Source organism: Alosa alosa, chromosome 16 (assembly GCF_017589495.1).
Source record: "Alosa alosa isolate M-15738 ecotype Scorff River chromosome 16, AALO_Geno_1.1, whole genome shotgun sequence".
NCBI lineage: Eukaryota > Metazoa > Chordata > Actinopteri > Clupeiformes > Clupeidae > Alosa > Alosa alosa.
Genome location: NC_063204.1, coordinates 20833806 through 20847756, shown reverse-complemented (window position 1 = coordinate 20847756; position 13951 = coordinate 20833806). Strand labels below are relative to the sequence as shown.

The window sequence follows — 13951 nt, the reverse complement described above, 5'->3', positions numbered from 1 at the left end:
ACAACTCAAACAACAACCCAATCTCTTTTTAGGAGATAACCCCTGCACCATGTTAACAAACAACATTAAACGCACTATTAATTCTTTAAAAGCATTTCAATGTGGCAAAAAAACATGAATGATAATTTTACATAATCATACATAGTAATTTTAAATTGTGCATTTCTTCAGAAAAGTAAATACAATGACATTTTCTGTTGGCAAACTCACAAAACATTATAATAGTAGTGATATATTCAGGGCTCAGTCAGCTAATGAGTTAACAGAGAGCTTAGTTATCTAAATCAATGGACCCAGGAGAACAGGCAACATGTTAATCTGCCTGGCAAACAAGGAGGGGAAACTTCCTTTCAAATCTAAAGCGCATCCACTGTTGACTTAACAAGGAAATTGGCAATAAAGGATGCTGTTAGGATGGCAATCAGCAAAGAGTTTTTTCAGTCACTTAAATACATGTGAGCCAATTATTGCCAAGTCATTTGTTTATCCTAAATATTGATATTACATAGTATTATTTATTTTTGCATAGTTATCAAGTGTATTATTATTTGATTGCTTACCACAGAGATATATGTAGCGTCAGGGAAAAATAGGCAAAAATGGTCAGAATCATTTGAAAATATTGACTGGAATAAATATCACAGTAATGAAAAGGGAGTAAAAAACGGTTACAGGCTCCAGTGAACGCTGTTTGACCTCAGCACTCGGTATCACATAGGCTCGGGCAGAGACAATTTCACAGCTATCTCACAGGCCCCGGATCTTTGAAATCAATCCATCCTACCTCCGGAGGGGGATTTCTTGTTCTCCCTTTTTTCCTCTGTTCCCCTCATTTTTTTGCGCATGAAAACAAATTTGCTTATATGGGTCTAGAGTCATGCCGGAAGAGGAAGCCAGAGGAAGCCATTCACTTGTCATGTTGAACACGCCTCTGCTATGCTCTCCACACCGGGATACACATGTTGTTGTGAAGCCAACGCAATATCACACACACACACACACACACACACACACACACACACACACACACACACACACACACACACACACACACACACACACACAAACACACACACACACACATTCTCTCTCTCCAGGTCTCTGCAGGTCTAATAAAAATGTGACACATTGCATGCACAAACTAGAGCACTCCAGTCTCGCATACCACACATCACCAGTGTCTTCAGGTAACAGTAAAGAACATCAAAAAGGGATTGCAGACAAAATAATAATAATAATAATAATAATAATAATAATAATAATAATAATAATAATAAAAACAATGCACATAGTATGCGTGCCCACACTATTACTGCACCAATTATTTCCCAGGTAGCGGCTGCATCTGTCCCAGATCTGGTTCGGATCTGGCCTGGTTCTGGCACTGATTTGGTTGTGATCCGGTACAGGTCTGGCCCAGAGTCAGTAGCTCTCTGGGCTACATTGGATTCACAGTCAGCCAAGTCTCAAACCATGCTTCCAACATGACACGACGGATAAGGCCAGTATTATTCTAATGAAAGGACCAATAGTTGAGGTGTTGCTTTTGTTTAAAAAAAAAAAAAAAACAATATGCAATTCTCTTCATAATGTAACATAAAATTTGGGGTTTCACAATTGGGATGATAACTGTTAAAAGAATGAGCTCTATTGTTTTTGTCAGCCATACACCAAGTATTGCCCTTTCATTGTCTCACCAGAACTGCACAAACCTGCAGCGGATTGTGAACTAGAACTTAGCAACCAGTCTGCTGTGGTAAGCATAGTGATGTTATCTCCTACGGGGGGAACAAAGAAACAGAATGGCATAGGACACATGACAATCCACACCACTAGGGAACTCAATGCTGTTTCACCAGAGAATAAAAAAGGGAAAAGAAAAAGATGGAATCGCACCACAATCAAGATTACACAGTCTTGAGCACACACTTTCGAAAAGATCTAAACAAGCGATGTAAGGTGGGGGTTGTAGGGGTGAGCGCAATATCACTGCAAGCCCTGGAAGAGATATAGCTCTCATATTGCAGATAGCTTTCTGCCTGGGTAGTAACTAGGGTAATAACTAACACTGTGGCCGGTAGCCCGCAGACAATAACGCAATCTACTTTACATTACGGGGGTCCCACTGCAATTACTTCACAGCTCTGAATCCAGATTACCATCATTACAAATAGAGGCTCCACTGACGACAATGAGTGAGTCTCAATGTTATAACCTCATATTGGGGAAACAAGGGTCTTTAATATAAATAATAATTTAACAGTACCCACTTGTGTGAGCTGATTAATTTATCATTTATTAGCGAATTAAACTGCCATAGTTATTCTCTACTGTTTACACTAAACATGGGAAAAAGACTAAATAAAACTGGTCGCTTTGTTCTTAATGGTGCACTGGTTACATATGTTTTACTGTGATTTAGAGATCTCACAAGTTAACAGACATATAAACACTACACAGAAGATGCGCCACTGTTACAAAGCGTTTCCACTCTACAGTTAGGTCCCTTTCTACTTTAGGTGGAGAGAAATAGCACCCACCAGGACACATACACTTCAAGTAACAGAGACAGAAAAAGGAAACAGAGAGAGAGAGAGACAGAGAGAAAGAGAGGGAGAGAGAGAACAGACAGAGGGAGAGCAATCACAAAAAGAGTGAGTGAGTCAGTGAATGAGCATCTCGTGCCCACATACCTTCAGTGCCATTTGGTGGCATGGAATTGTTATTGATATGTGAGTTGTCGAGATTAGAACCATTGGGGGATTCACTGCTTCCACTTACTCGGCTGTGCGGACTGGCTAGATCCTGCATTTCCATAGACCTGGCAGGGAGACACCGACACACACACAGGTCCACACGACAGGTCAGAAAGCAGTCATTTCTATAAAAGTGAAACATACACACAGGCACAGCCACACACACTAAAGGGGAGGAACAAGTAGATTGTTTTATCATTTCTTCCACATGTTGATTTATTTATGAGATTTTTTTTTTCTTCTATTTTTTAGACAAATGGCTGGATGGTATTAGGGATGCAAAGGGGTTCCAAAGTAAATGTTTATCTGCCAAAACTCACTAAGTGTATAAAAATTTAAGCAAATTTACTAGTAAAACCATTTTATGATACATGTACAGATTCCTTTATAAATCATTTGAAAAAGTGAGCTGTAGCAAAATATCAGCGCAAACTAAGTCACTCCAATTATGCTAGTATCCTTTAAATAAACAAGTAAATTAAATACATAACTTTACCATAATTTCCATTACTCCCTTTCAGAGACAAAAAAGATACATTTCCGGGCGAATACACAGAACATCACACATACTTCAATAACCATCTCAGTGACTTGACAACAAAAAGAGTGTGTGGTTAAAAAAAAGAAGAGAGAACAGTTCTTCAAGAGTATTCCTGAGAGTCCACGGCCCACTAGCCGGCAATGGGGAGTTGACGAGGCGTTTGTTTGCGCTGGCAGGCAGCTTAATTGTTTCTCTGTTTATTCGGAGGACCCCGCCACTCAAAACATTATTCTATCTCCTCATTTAGGCGCTCCGAGGAGTTTATCATGCGTGGCAAATGGACGGTTGTGCAGGCCAATGTGCACAGAGAGGAATGGCCACAAATTCAAACACACATTAGTCTTTGTTACTGGTCTCCAAACATTATTGCGCGTGATTACATTAAGGCACAGCTCTTTGTGCATTATGTTAGCATCCTCAATTAGATTTGGGAGCTGGAAATGTCTTTGATATCCATAATAAACGTATGTCTTTGTAATGGATCAGAGATAATAAGTTATTGAGTGTGTATGAACAAAACAAATGGTTGACAACACATTTCTAAATTGTTTACAGCAACAAAGTAAAAATAATTTTCAGGCCGTTTAAATTTCAGGCAAACTTTAAAAGTAAAAAAATGACACCTGTCTTAAATTAGACATGGCAGTTCATATATGCTTTACACTTAATTAGCCTACTATTTTGTGGTGATAAAATAAACACAACATATAGTAAACTATGACTTTTAGTTTTAAGGATAACCAAGTTTAAGTCTAACTAAAAGTTTCACAACTTCCTTTACAATGACTTTTAATTCTGAATAATTGTAACGCAAACAAACACAGGCACAACTGGCATTCATATTCAATGAAATCTACACAACAGAGGAAACTTGTGCACAAAGTTTACACTTAACACCAGCAAAACACCAGTCCCTCCCTTACCTCTACACTTCTTCAACAACTCCCTCAGTCATTTTCTCTCTCTTCTCTCTTTTATCTCTCCTCATCCCTCTCTTCTCTCTCTTTTTCTCTTTTAGCAGCAAAATCAAACCGAGACACCCCCCCCCCCTCTCCTGAGTGTCCTGAGCACTCTACTAACTGCAGTTGATAAGTCTTCAAAAAACCACAGCACTTGGCTAAACGGCTCCTAGTTCTCAATGATGCTCCTGGCATCTCCCCAACTCTGCTCTTACCTGGAGCCCGATGCATGTGAATCATCTGAGTCAGATTGCAGCCTTTTTTTTTTTTTTTTCTCCACCTGCCGGGGCCCAGAAACAATGTCACTCCTTGTTATTTTAGCTCCGTGTCGCTGTCCACATCCAGCCGTGGCACAATAGAAGTTGTCTGAGAAAACATTATTGTTTTTCTCCTTCGCTCGGGCAGAATGGGAAGAGAGAGGAGGACCAGGGAACAGAGGGGCACATTGTCTGTGCTGGGTTCAGCCCCTCTACTGTTGTTTCCTCCTCCAGGTCTTCCCTCCTCCCCAAGCCAAGGGAGAGCAGCCAAATGACGGAAAGGTGATTCATCATTGGTCTACGACAGCTGCAAACTGGATTAGCCCTCCCCCAATCAACATGCAAAGCGTCTTAGCCAAGGTAAGCAGGAGGGGGGGGGGGGGGGTAAAGGTGGAGTGTGTGTGTTGTTGGGGGTCTGAGGGTGTGTGTGTTTGGAGGGCGTGGGGGTGGTTTAGGTGATAGGGGTGGTGTTTTTTGGGACTAAGGCTGCCCCTCTGTTTTTGGGTAGCCCACGGAAGATGGGCCTTGTTGAACAGAAGCAAGTTGAGCGTGACACCCGTAGCATCTTCAGCGGATCTTTCATCTGCAATTGACACTGTCTGAGAGTTATCTCCACTCCCCTCCCCACACACTGACAGGTCATAATGATCGGGAGAGGTGCTTCCCACAACCCCCCCTCACAGAGCCTGAGGCAATCTGTGATCTGTGTGTGTATGTGTGTGTGCGTTTGGGGGGGGTTACTTTTGGGGACCAGGGCGGTGCAGAGGCAGAGAGCAACCTTTCTCTATTTCTTCTTTCTTTGAAAAAAAAGAAGCACTTTAGAGCCCCTGTAGCGGTGGTGAATCTCTCACAATAAGGATGACTGGAAACAAGAACACGGATACCATATGGAGGCACATATGTTTCTTATGACGCTACAAATGCCGCTATTACTCTTCCCGCCTTGACAGTTACAATTCGCTGTCCACCTCTCCGCCAGCCATTTCTTTTTTACGCACTCAGGCAAAAAATCGTATACCTGTAGGGCCATAATACTATATCAGGGGGCCAGGATATAGCCCACCGTCTAAACCAGGGTGAGGAAAGAGGTCATGGGTGCCGTGTCGTCCCAAACGCCCAAAAATGCAAAAAGTCTGAAAAATGCCTACATGAATTTTTAATGGCTGCCTGTTTACATGAGCCGGGAGTAACCTGAGATGCGTGGTCTTAGTGCCTTTTTTTTTCTAAAGCTCTTTCTCTTTGCACCAAGCAAGAGCCTCCATGAATAGTGGTCAAGCCACAGAGTTCAGCCATTCTCTCTCTCTCTTTCTCTCTCTCTCTTTCTCTCTGTCTCTTTCTCTCTCTCTCTCTCTTTCCTTTTCTTTTGACATACCATTTATCCATTATCTATGAAAAACAATTACTTTACGGTATACATCCAACAGAAATATCAAAGTTTTTTAAAGTAGTAAACCAACTCTAGCAGGGGGTGGAAATAGCAGAAGTCAGGGGAGGAAGCAAAGAGAAGGAGTGAAAAAGAGAGAGAAACATATTTGGTCCATAAAATAAAACAGGCACACAGAAAGAAAAGAAAAGAAGGAGAGAGAGAGAGAGAGAGAGAGAGAGACAGACAGACTTGGTGAAGCTGTGTAATTCGCTATGTTCAGCATTTGAGGGCTCGTAACCATGCTGGTCTTTACCAGCTACCAGCAGGTGATACCAGCCAGGTGAGGGGGAGGGGAGGGGGAGAGGGGAGACAGGCTGCGGGGTCAGAAGCAAAAACAAGCCTGTCTCTTGCGTCGCTAAATATTTATTGTTTAAAAAAAAAAAGAAAAAGACTAGGTTCAGCATCTTTGATGTCCCTCCTCGTTCAACCTGAACGGGACGTCCTTTGATGCTCACAGAACAAAGCCACGCTGGAGCATCAGGGGTGTCATCAAAAAAAAGAAAGAGAAAAAAAAAAAAAGGAAAAAGGGGGAAAAAAGACGAAACACGCTTCACTCATGAACGTTTAGCCTTTTTTTTTTTTGTTTCGCTTTACTTATTCTCAGAGCAGCGTTACCGTAGGCAAACACGGCTGGGCTTTTAACACTGATCATCACTAGTGCAGGCAGGCAGGGGAAGCGGCACAGGAGCCTCTCAATACGGCTATTGTGAGTAACAAGAGGGAAGACAAATACACTGAGCATACTTTGTCTCAATACGTCCTTATCTATTTCCCAAACAGTGTAAATACATTATGCATGCAGACATATTCTTTCGCTCGACGTGAGAATTTTACGTGAAAAATAAATCAGACCAAAGATATGTGCATGGTGAGAAACTCAAGAAGCATCCGAAATGGGAGAAATTTCTAAAATCCTTTTGCAAAAAAAGCTTGCCGCACATCCCTACCCTCCACCCCTCCCTACTGCTCACTATTTACAAGATTTTAATTTTACAAGGCATAGAGACTATATTCCTTTGAATTTTATAGATTATGCAAACCATGTGTTGTGAGTTACCAATTTTTTATTTTTTTTAAAGCAACGCTTTAATCAAAATAACTCTAAAACAACTAATCCCCACTTAAGCTGGTCAGCTGAATCCACATGGTGGCCCAGGAAAAATAAATCCGCTCGCAAAGAATGTAGATGCAGACAACAATTGGAGACAGATGTGACTGGAATTAGACACAGTTTAGAGAAGGCTACACTTCACTTGTCTCGTTTGTGCGTGGACGAAGAAATGAGCACCACCGACAAACGCCATGCTGATTACGACCACCCTTTTTATTTTTTCCTGCCCTCCTTTCTTCTTTTAACTAAATGGGCTCCTGAGAATATAGAGGCTATGCTGTTGCTTTTAGGCATCAGAATGAGAAAAAAAACATTACTACAGGTTTTGTAAAGGTACATATTTGATAATTCCCACACAAAAACAACAAAAAAAGTGTGGCACTATTTATAAAATAAAGTCACTGGAACGTCATTCTAATTTTTAATGACCACCAATAAAACCTAATTCTCAAATTAAATGTTTTGTTTTTCAGTCAAGTTCAGAATGAAGAAAAAGAGGAACTAGACTGACATAATGGCATTTTGTGATTTTTTAATAGATCAGAAAAAAAATATTAAGGCTAGACACAGTAAAGCATGCGGGCGTTTAGTCCTTTAAATTCATTAATCCACAGAAGCTAAGCAGAGGAGAAATTTCAGACTTATCTCTAATTAAAAGTCTAATTCTTAACAGATGTGTGGTTTGTTGATGTGCAATTTGTCTCTCCCATTTTGTTAAATCTGACATGGTGCTCCAGCAATTCACTGAATAGCTACATTAAATCTGTTAATACTGTGCTCTTCAACCCTCCAAATTATTTCCAGAAGGCCAGTTCACTTTGAGGGCCCATCAAACGAGATTTAAGGTATAGAATTTTATCACTCCTTGCCTACCGCACTGCTCTCAACAACATGGGAAAACAAAAACAAAACAAATTCTGCATTAGAAATACGCTGTCATTACACTCTAATGTGAGTGTCATGATACTCTGAGGGGTTAAATTAAATAACATGCTCCTAAACACAAATTGCATGTTGCCTCATTTGCTGTCAGATTCATTTTGAGATTAAAAAGTGAGTTTTCTGTCAGTCAGCGCAAAAACAGTATTTTGCCTATAATTTTGTCCACATATTAGTGAATAATCTCATGGGAATCTAACATGAAAGTAATACGTATCTGATCTTATTACAACTTTGCATACTTGATATTAAAGTGGAAATATATTATTATAATGATGTAAATAAATTTAAATAATTACATTTTAGGAAAATACTGAAACCTGTCTGCTATATATTGTGTGCCAGTGTGCCACGTAGCCTTCATTCAGATCTATCTACAACTTCCTTTACTAGCCTGTTTATGCAAACAAGTGACTGATTACATATAAACAGACACCAGAACACTGCTGATAGAAAGGGGGACAGAAATCAATTGTGACGGCCCACATTTCCTCCACTTTTGGCTACATTTGTCAAAGACGATCGGGCCGGCGCGTTAGCAAAATAACACCCTCCCGTATTTAGTAAACAGCTCAGCTCGCTAATCGCTCCGAACGGCCTTCCAGGCTTCCCATTTCCTCTTTCTTTTCTCCCGTCTCATAAACAGCTGTAGCCGAGCCGCATCAATTAGCCAGCGCCGTCTTTCACCACACCCTATTTGCAGCTCTGAAAGGAGCCTGGGCCCGCACACATACGGAACGCATTGGGCCTTCTGCAAACAACGGCCGGCGAGCACCAACTGCGGCGGCAGCAGCAGCAGCAACAGCAGCAGCACAGACAGGCAAAGGGCAGAGTGGAAGAGCTGCTCGCATGGCAGCTCGATCATGAAGGACTTAATTCACCCGGAGGAGCACATTATTAAAACAAATAAAGTGAGTAAACAAGCCCAAATCAGCCACAGCATTATCAGTTAATTAGATAAACATGCTTCATTGTGCAGAACAAGAATAGGGCCAGCTGATTGCAGGCATTGCTGTGTTTGTGTACACAGCCAGAGCTGGTAAGCAAACACTACACATGTGGTAGTGGCCTACGGATTGCTTATTGTTTTCAGAGCTGTCCAAGCATATGTATCTGTACATTTATAATAGACTTATCTTGGACAAATGAACTAAGAAATTCTTTTTAAAAACATAATTATCACTCCACAGCTGAAAGTAAATACAATTTACTGACTTAGTTACACAACAAAGGTAGCTGCTCTACACTGACATAAACAATGTTTAATTGTGTGTGCTGTGAAAGTCTCCTGTGTAAAATAAAACCTAGACATTTACACCTCTTTCTTTCCCCTCCGAGTTGCCATACACCGTGTCTTACAAGTCGAGTGAGCTGCTTTTTGCGTCTCCACTCGGCCTTCTTGGCTGCACCAGATGTCATTGGATGTCAACTGTTTTAACTGAGTTGGTTTTGTTTGTTCTGCCAGCCAAAAAGAGTCTCCCGTGGAGACCTCTGCTTTGCCTGTCTGAACGGAAAATGCAAACTTCTTCAGGCATAAGGATATCCTACACTAGAAAATGTTTGGTGATTTATAATTGTATCTCTTATTTCAGCAGCTTCTACACCTGTTTTTATGTATCAGAAAAGAGGCTTGCCATCCATCACAGGAAAGAAGACTGAAAAAAAAAAGTATTTTGCAAAGGGGTAAAGGTGGCGACCAGGTGTTTGAGTGTCAAGGGAAAACGCAACTGTTTGGGTTCTATGTTTTTACCATAAACATAGGCTGGAAAATAAATACATAAGCTAAGTAAAAAAGCATAACTCAGAATTTGCTGAGCTACAGTATATGAAAAGACTGCTCTTATCTATATGTGCATAATCTATATACATGGTAAGTATTTAATTTATATCTTAATAACATCACTGCATCTTAGGTTTAGCCAAGGTTTGCTGGCAACAACTTTATTTTACTTTGTGGCATGCTATTGCTGTCACATATTTATATCCCTATTAAATTGCCATCAAAATTACAATTATTATCGTCAATGTCCGTATTGTAGAGTCCACAATAAAATGGATACACAAGGCCTCTGCTGCAACTGCACCTAAAAAGCATACAACTAATTTTCGGTAATTTAATCAGTGACAACTACTGAAGTAGTTTTTCGCTTCAAAAACAACAGAACATGTTTAACGTGATAATAGGCTATTTTGCCGCACATGTTGAATATGCCTGTGTTCTGTCAATTCTAACGGATGCCGCTGGTGATGGGCTGAGAGAATATTAGCGTCCCTCACGTCCAACAAATGGAGAGAGGGCGAGTCATGTTTGTAATAAAATACTAACACACTCCTCCAGTGTCTGAATTCATTCATTTCCGTGAATAACACATGTACACAAGCTCATCTAGATCTGCACTGAAGCCAGAAGTTTCAAAGAAAACAGAGAGAGAGAAAGAAAACGTCCAGCCAGAACAGCGGCACCAGGAAGTTTTCGGAAATGTAAAGGAGTGACATGCAGGCTGGCACTGAAATAAAATAAAACTGTACTCACTACAATTAAGATGAATCCTTGGGCTTTCTTTTATCCACTCTTTTCTTGCTATCTTCTCTGCAAAAAAGTGTCTCTCCAGTTCAAAGTGGCAAAAAGAGTTCTCAAAAGCCAAAAAAAAAAGTCTCAGTTTTTTGTCGGCATCAACTCGCAAATTACAAATACTAAACAACTTTTTTTCTTTTTCATGGTAAGTGTGAAAACCCGTGGAGCCCTGCGCGGTATCTCAGGAGACTGCCTCCAAGAGCGAGAACGAGAGTTGTCCGATTACTGCTGCAGGCAGTGACTAGAGAGTGTCTGAGGAAGAAGGAAAAAAAACTCGAGAGAGAGAGAGAGCAAGAGAGCGAGAGAGGGAGGGAGGGAGAGTATGGGAGGGAGGGAGAGAGGGAAGGAGGGAGGGAGGGAGGGAGCGAGAGGCAGGCTGCTATTTGAAAAAGCAGAAAGTTGCTCTGTGCACTCGCACAGGAAGGCTTTGGTGCGGAGGAGGTCCAGAGGAGTTTTCTTAGCACCAGCCCTCCATATGTCACTCACTCAGCCTGGGCTCCAAGCAGCAGAGCCTTCTCCAGATTGTGATCAGTGATCTTAAGACAATGAAAAGGCAGATCCCTCAAACCATCCCCGCATGTCGGCTGGATCTCGCAGCTCTACTCACACACCCTGAGGGCAAAGAGGTTTTTTTTTTTTTTTTTTTTTTCTTTCTTTCTCTCTCTTCCCTCTCTTAACTTCCCAAGTTTTTTTGTTTTCTGTTCTTTTTTTTCTGTGTCACAAAACACAGTTTTCTCCCTTTTCCATGAGACATATAGCTTGCCATATGATGCAAGGTCTTGAAAAAGTGATTTTTTTTTAACCATAACTAAATTGATAATGTGCATGTTGAGGTCTCCTCTGTTGCCGCTGTAGCTCGGCTGTAGGGACTTGTGCAGCAGAGTGGGTGTCCATTATCAACATGTAATCCTCATGCCCGTTTGCAAAGAAATTACTATGCTGTCTTCTCTAGGTTATAATACACATTTTGCTTATGCTTGGTGTTTATTTCTACAGTAAACAAAAAACATAGCTTGATTTAATTTTTGGTTGTCACAAATTTGGTTGTATTTGTAATGCTTTTATTGATAATCATAAAAGCTTTGTGGCGCCATTGTTTTTGTAGTCATTATCAATATACAATTACTATATATTACAATACTTCATACTATATGGTTATGCAATATTTTACTACATATATCTGACGATGACATTGTACACAATGACAGAAATCCAAAAATAAATATAGAAAATTAACAAAAAGCCTTTGAAAATTATTATGATGATGTTTGCCTTAAAATGACAGTTAGTATAATACATTTTCCTGTGCTTTATGATGTTAGCCTTCCTTAGCATCCTTACCTTTCACACAGTGCAAGGTTCTGTTTTGCAGAAAGTCAACTGGCCACATACTAATTTCACGAGTAGATATTTCTCTCTCTATCTCTGGTTCTGGGATTGTTCGGGACTTGCTGCAGTACTGTAGGTAACTTCAAAAGGAACGCTTTATCGAACAAAGTTAGCGAAGCGCACAGCGCTTAATCTTACACCTTGTAGTGTTGGCAGGACTTCCGGGCAGGCAATGGCAGCGTATTGAGCAGCCATATAAGGGAGACCCAGGTCGTCGTGAGTGTGCCTGTTGTGTGGGGCTTGAGGGACTGGTATAAATAGAACCAAAGCTGCAACTTTTCCTAATCTACATGGGCCATGCTGTTGATTTAGTGGTGATGCAAACGAGACCACCCGCCCCTGCAGACCCTTTCCCGAGCACCCCACCCCCACCCACCCACCCCACTCCCCCTTTCTTTCAGTCTTTGTGCCTACAGGTAAACCAGCAGTTTCACATTTCAGCTTGAGAAAATTAAATATATTGCATTTTGAAGAGGTCTTTGATAACTCAATGGGCTAATAAATGCGAAGGGACTCTCAAGTAACTATTATGCCATCACTGAGGGGTGTACATGACAATTGAGTTATTCTGTTCACGTGGCAGCTGTATGAAATTAGCTTTCAATGTAATTTTGCAAGTGAGTTATTTTCCAATTGTACTGCGTAATTACCCAGAGTTGTTTACGTCTTCAAAGCTAAACGAACTCATTTTTTTGCATACCCGTGAATCTGCAGTTGCATGTTTTGGAATGTTTTGAATCACAATTTGAATGTTGAAATGTGTCACTACTTCCAAACAAAGTTTTGAGAAAGTGACTTTTTTAGACTGTATGAATTTAAAATGAGATTTACATTAAGATGTACAACATAAGCAAGATGGCAGTAAACCAATTAGGAAAATAGAAAATAGTGATACTCATGCAACACCACAAAAACACTTACTTGAGTAAATTAAAATTGTGAAATGATTAAGATATTATCTATTTCTGAAATACTCAATGCGAGAATACTTTGGGTTATGTTTTGATCCATTAATGAATTTACTAAAACCAACATACACACTGTATCAAAACCCAGTACAACAGACTGAATTTTTTGTTCAATGTAACTCTCTATCAGTCAAAAAATTGCCCCTGCCATGTAGTCATTATCTTCCCAAGCTGGGCTTAACAAAGATGCATTGACAGTGTTGGGACTGACATCAGTGCTAAAACATTACTTGCCAAAAACTATATCAAGCAAGACATTTGAGAGCTGGGCCAAGATTAAAAGTGAAGCCTTTCTTTATTGAGGATTATCTTGATGGGACCCTGCTTTCTTACTCCGGGACAGTGTAGATGCCTGCATGCAATTAAGACACTGAGAGGGATCTACGGTGTCCTTCGCTGTGTAGGTTATCTAGGAAATGTGTCACAGACACATAATAACACTATGAATCATTCCATGCTCAAAGTTGAGCTACTATTTCCCATATTCTCGATTGAATCTCAACACATTCAATTATGTGTGATACTACCGAGTGGCTAACTGTTAGTATCTATGGTATTATCATAGAGAAGGCTGCCATGATCCCAGGATATTTTATGTGGACTTTATGTAAACATGTATTGGATGTCTTTTTATTAGCATCAGTTCACACATTCACAAATCGAGGGAAAGCACATGCTCTACAGTATGTGACTTGGGACCACCACATGCAAATGAAACATGCTAACACTTTTTTTCCCCTCCTGCAAAACACTTGTGATATTTTCAAATGCATACGCTGCAAGTTTGTTTGGGTAAACCCACGACAGTGTTTACACAATGTCACACTTTGGGGATGAGGAGAGTTGGGGTGTGTGTGTGTGTGTGTGTGTGTGTGGGGGGGGTTAGATCGAGTTCCTTTTCGGCCACAAGTCTCAGAACGCTGAACCCTCCCCAAAAAGCCAACCCCCGAGATGTGAAATTTGAACTGGCTTCTCGGGCCTAATGAAAACAACAACTTTCATATATTTATCTAAGCATTACCAGGTGAAG

The 13951-nt window shown here is 40.6% G+C and overlaps 1 protein-coding gene across 10 annotated transcripts in view; it reads right to left on the bottom strand.

Annotated features, from left to right (window-relative positions):
- eya1 (EYA transcriptional coactivator and phosphatase 1) overlaps window positions 1-11923 on the bottom strand; it is a 50303-nt gene extending 38380 nt beyond the window's left edge. For 3 of the 10 annotated variants that reach the window (XM_048266672.1, XM_048266675.1, XM_048266674.1), the window contains exons 1-3: window positions 10523-10786; window positions 2694-2821; window positions 1713-1778 (exon numbers count right to left, since the gene is read on the bottom strand). In XM_048266672.1, coding sequence (XP_048122629.1) covers window positions 1713-1778; window positions 2694-2817 — 190 coding nt within the window. In that variant the 5' untranslated portion in view covers window positions 2818-2821; window positions 10523-10786. Of the gene's footprint in view, window positions 1-560; window positions 1235-1697; window positions 1779-2693; window positions 2822-10522; window positions 10787-11905 lie in introns of those variants that run through there. The other 7 variants (XM_048266676.1, XM_048266677.1, XM_048266671.1 and 4 more) reach the window with 6 other exon arrangements.
- Window positions 11924-13951: the final 2028 nt, after the last annotated feature.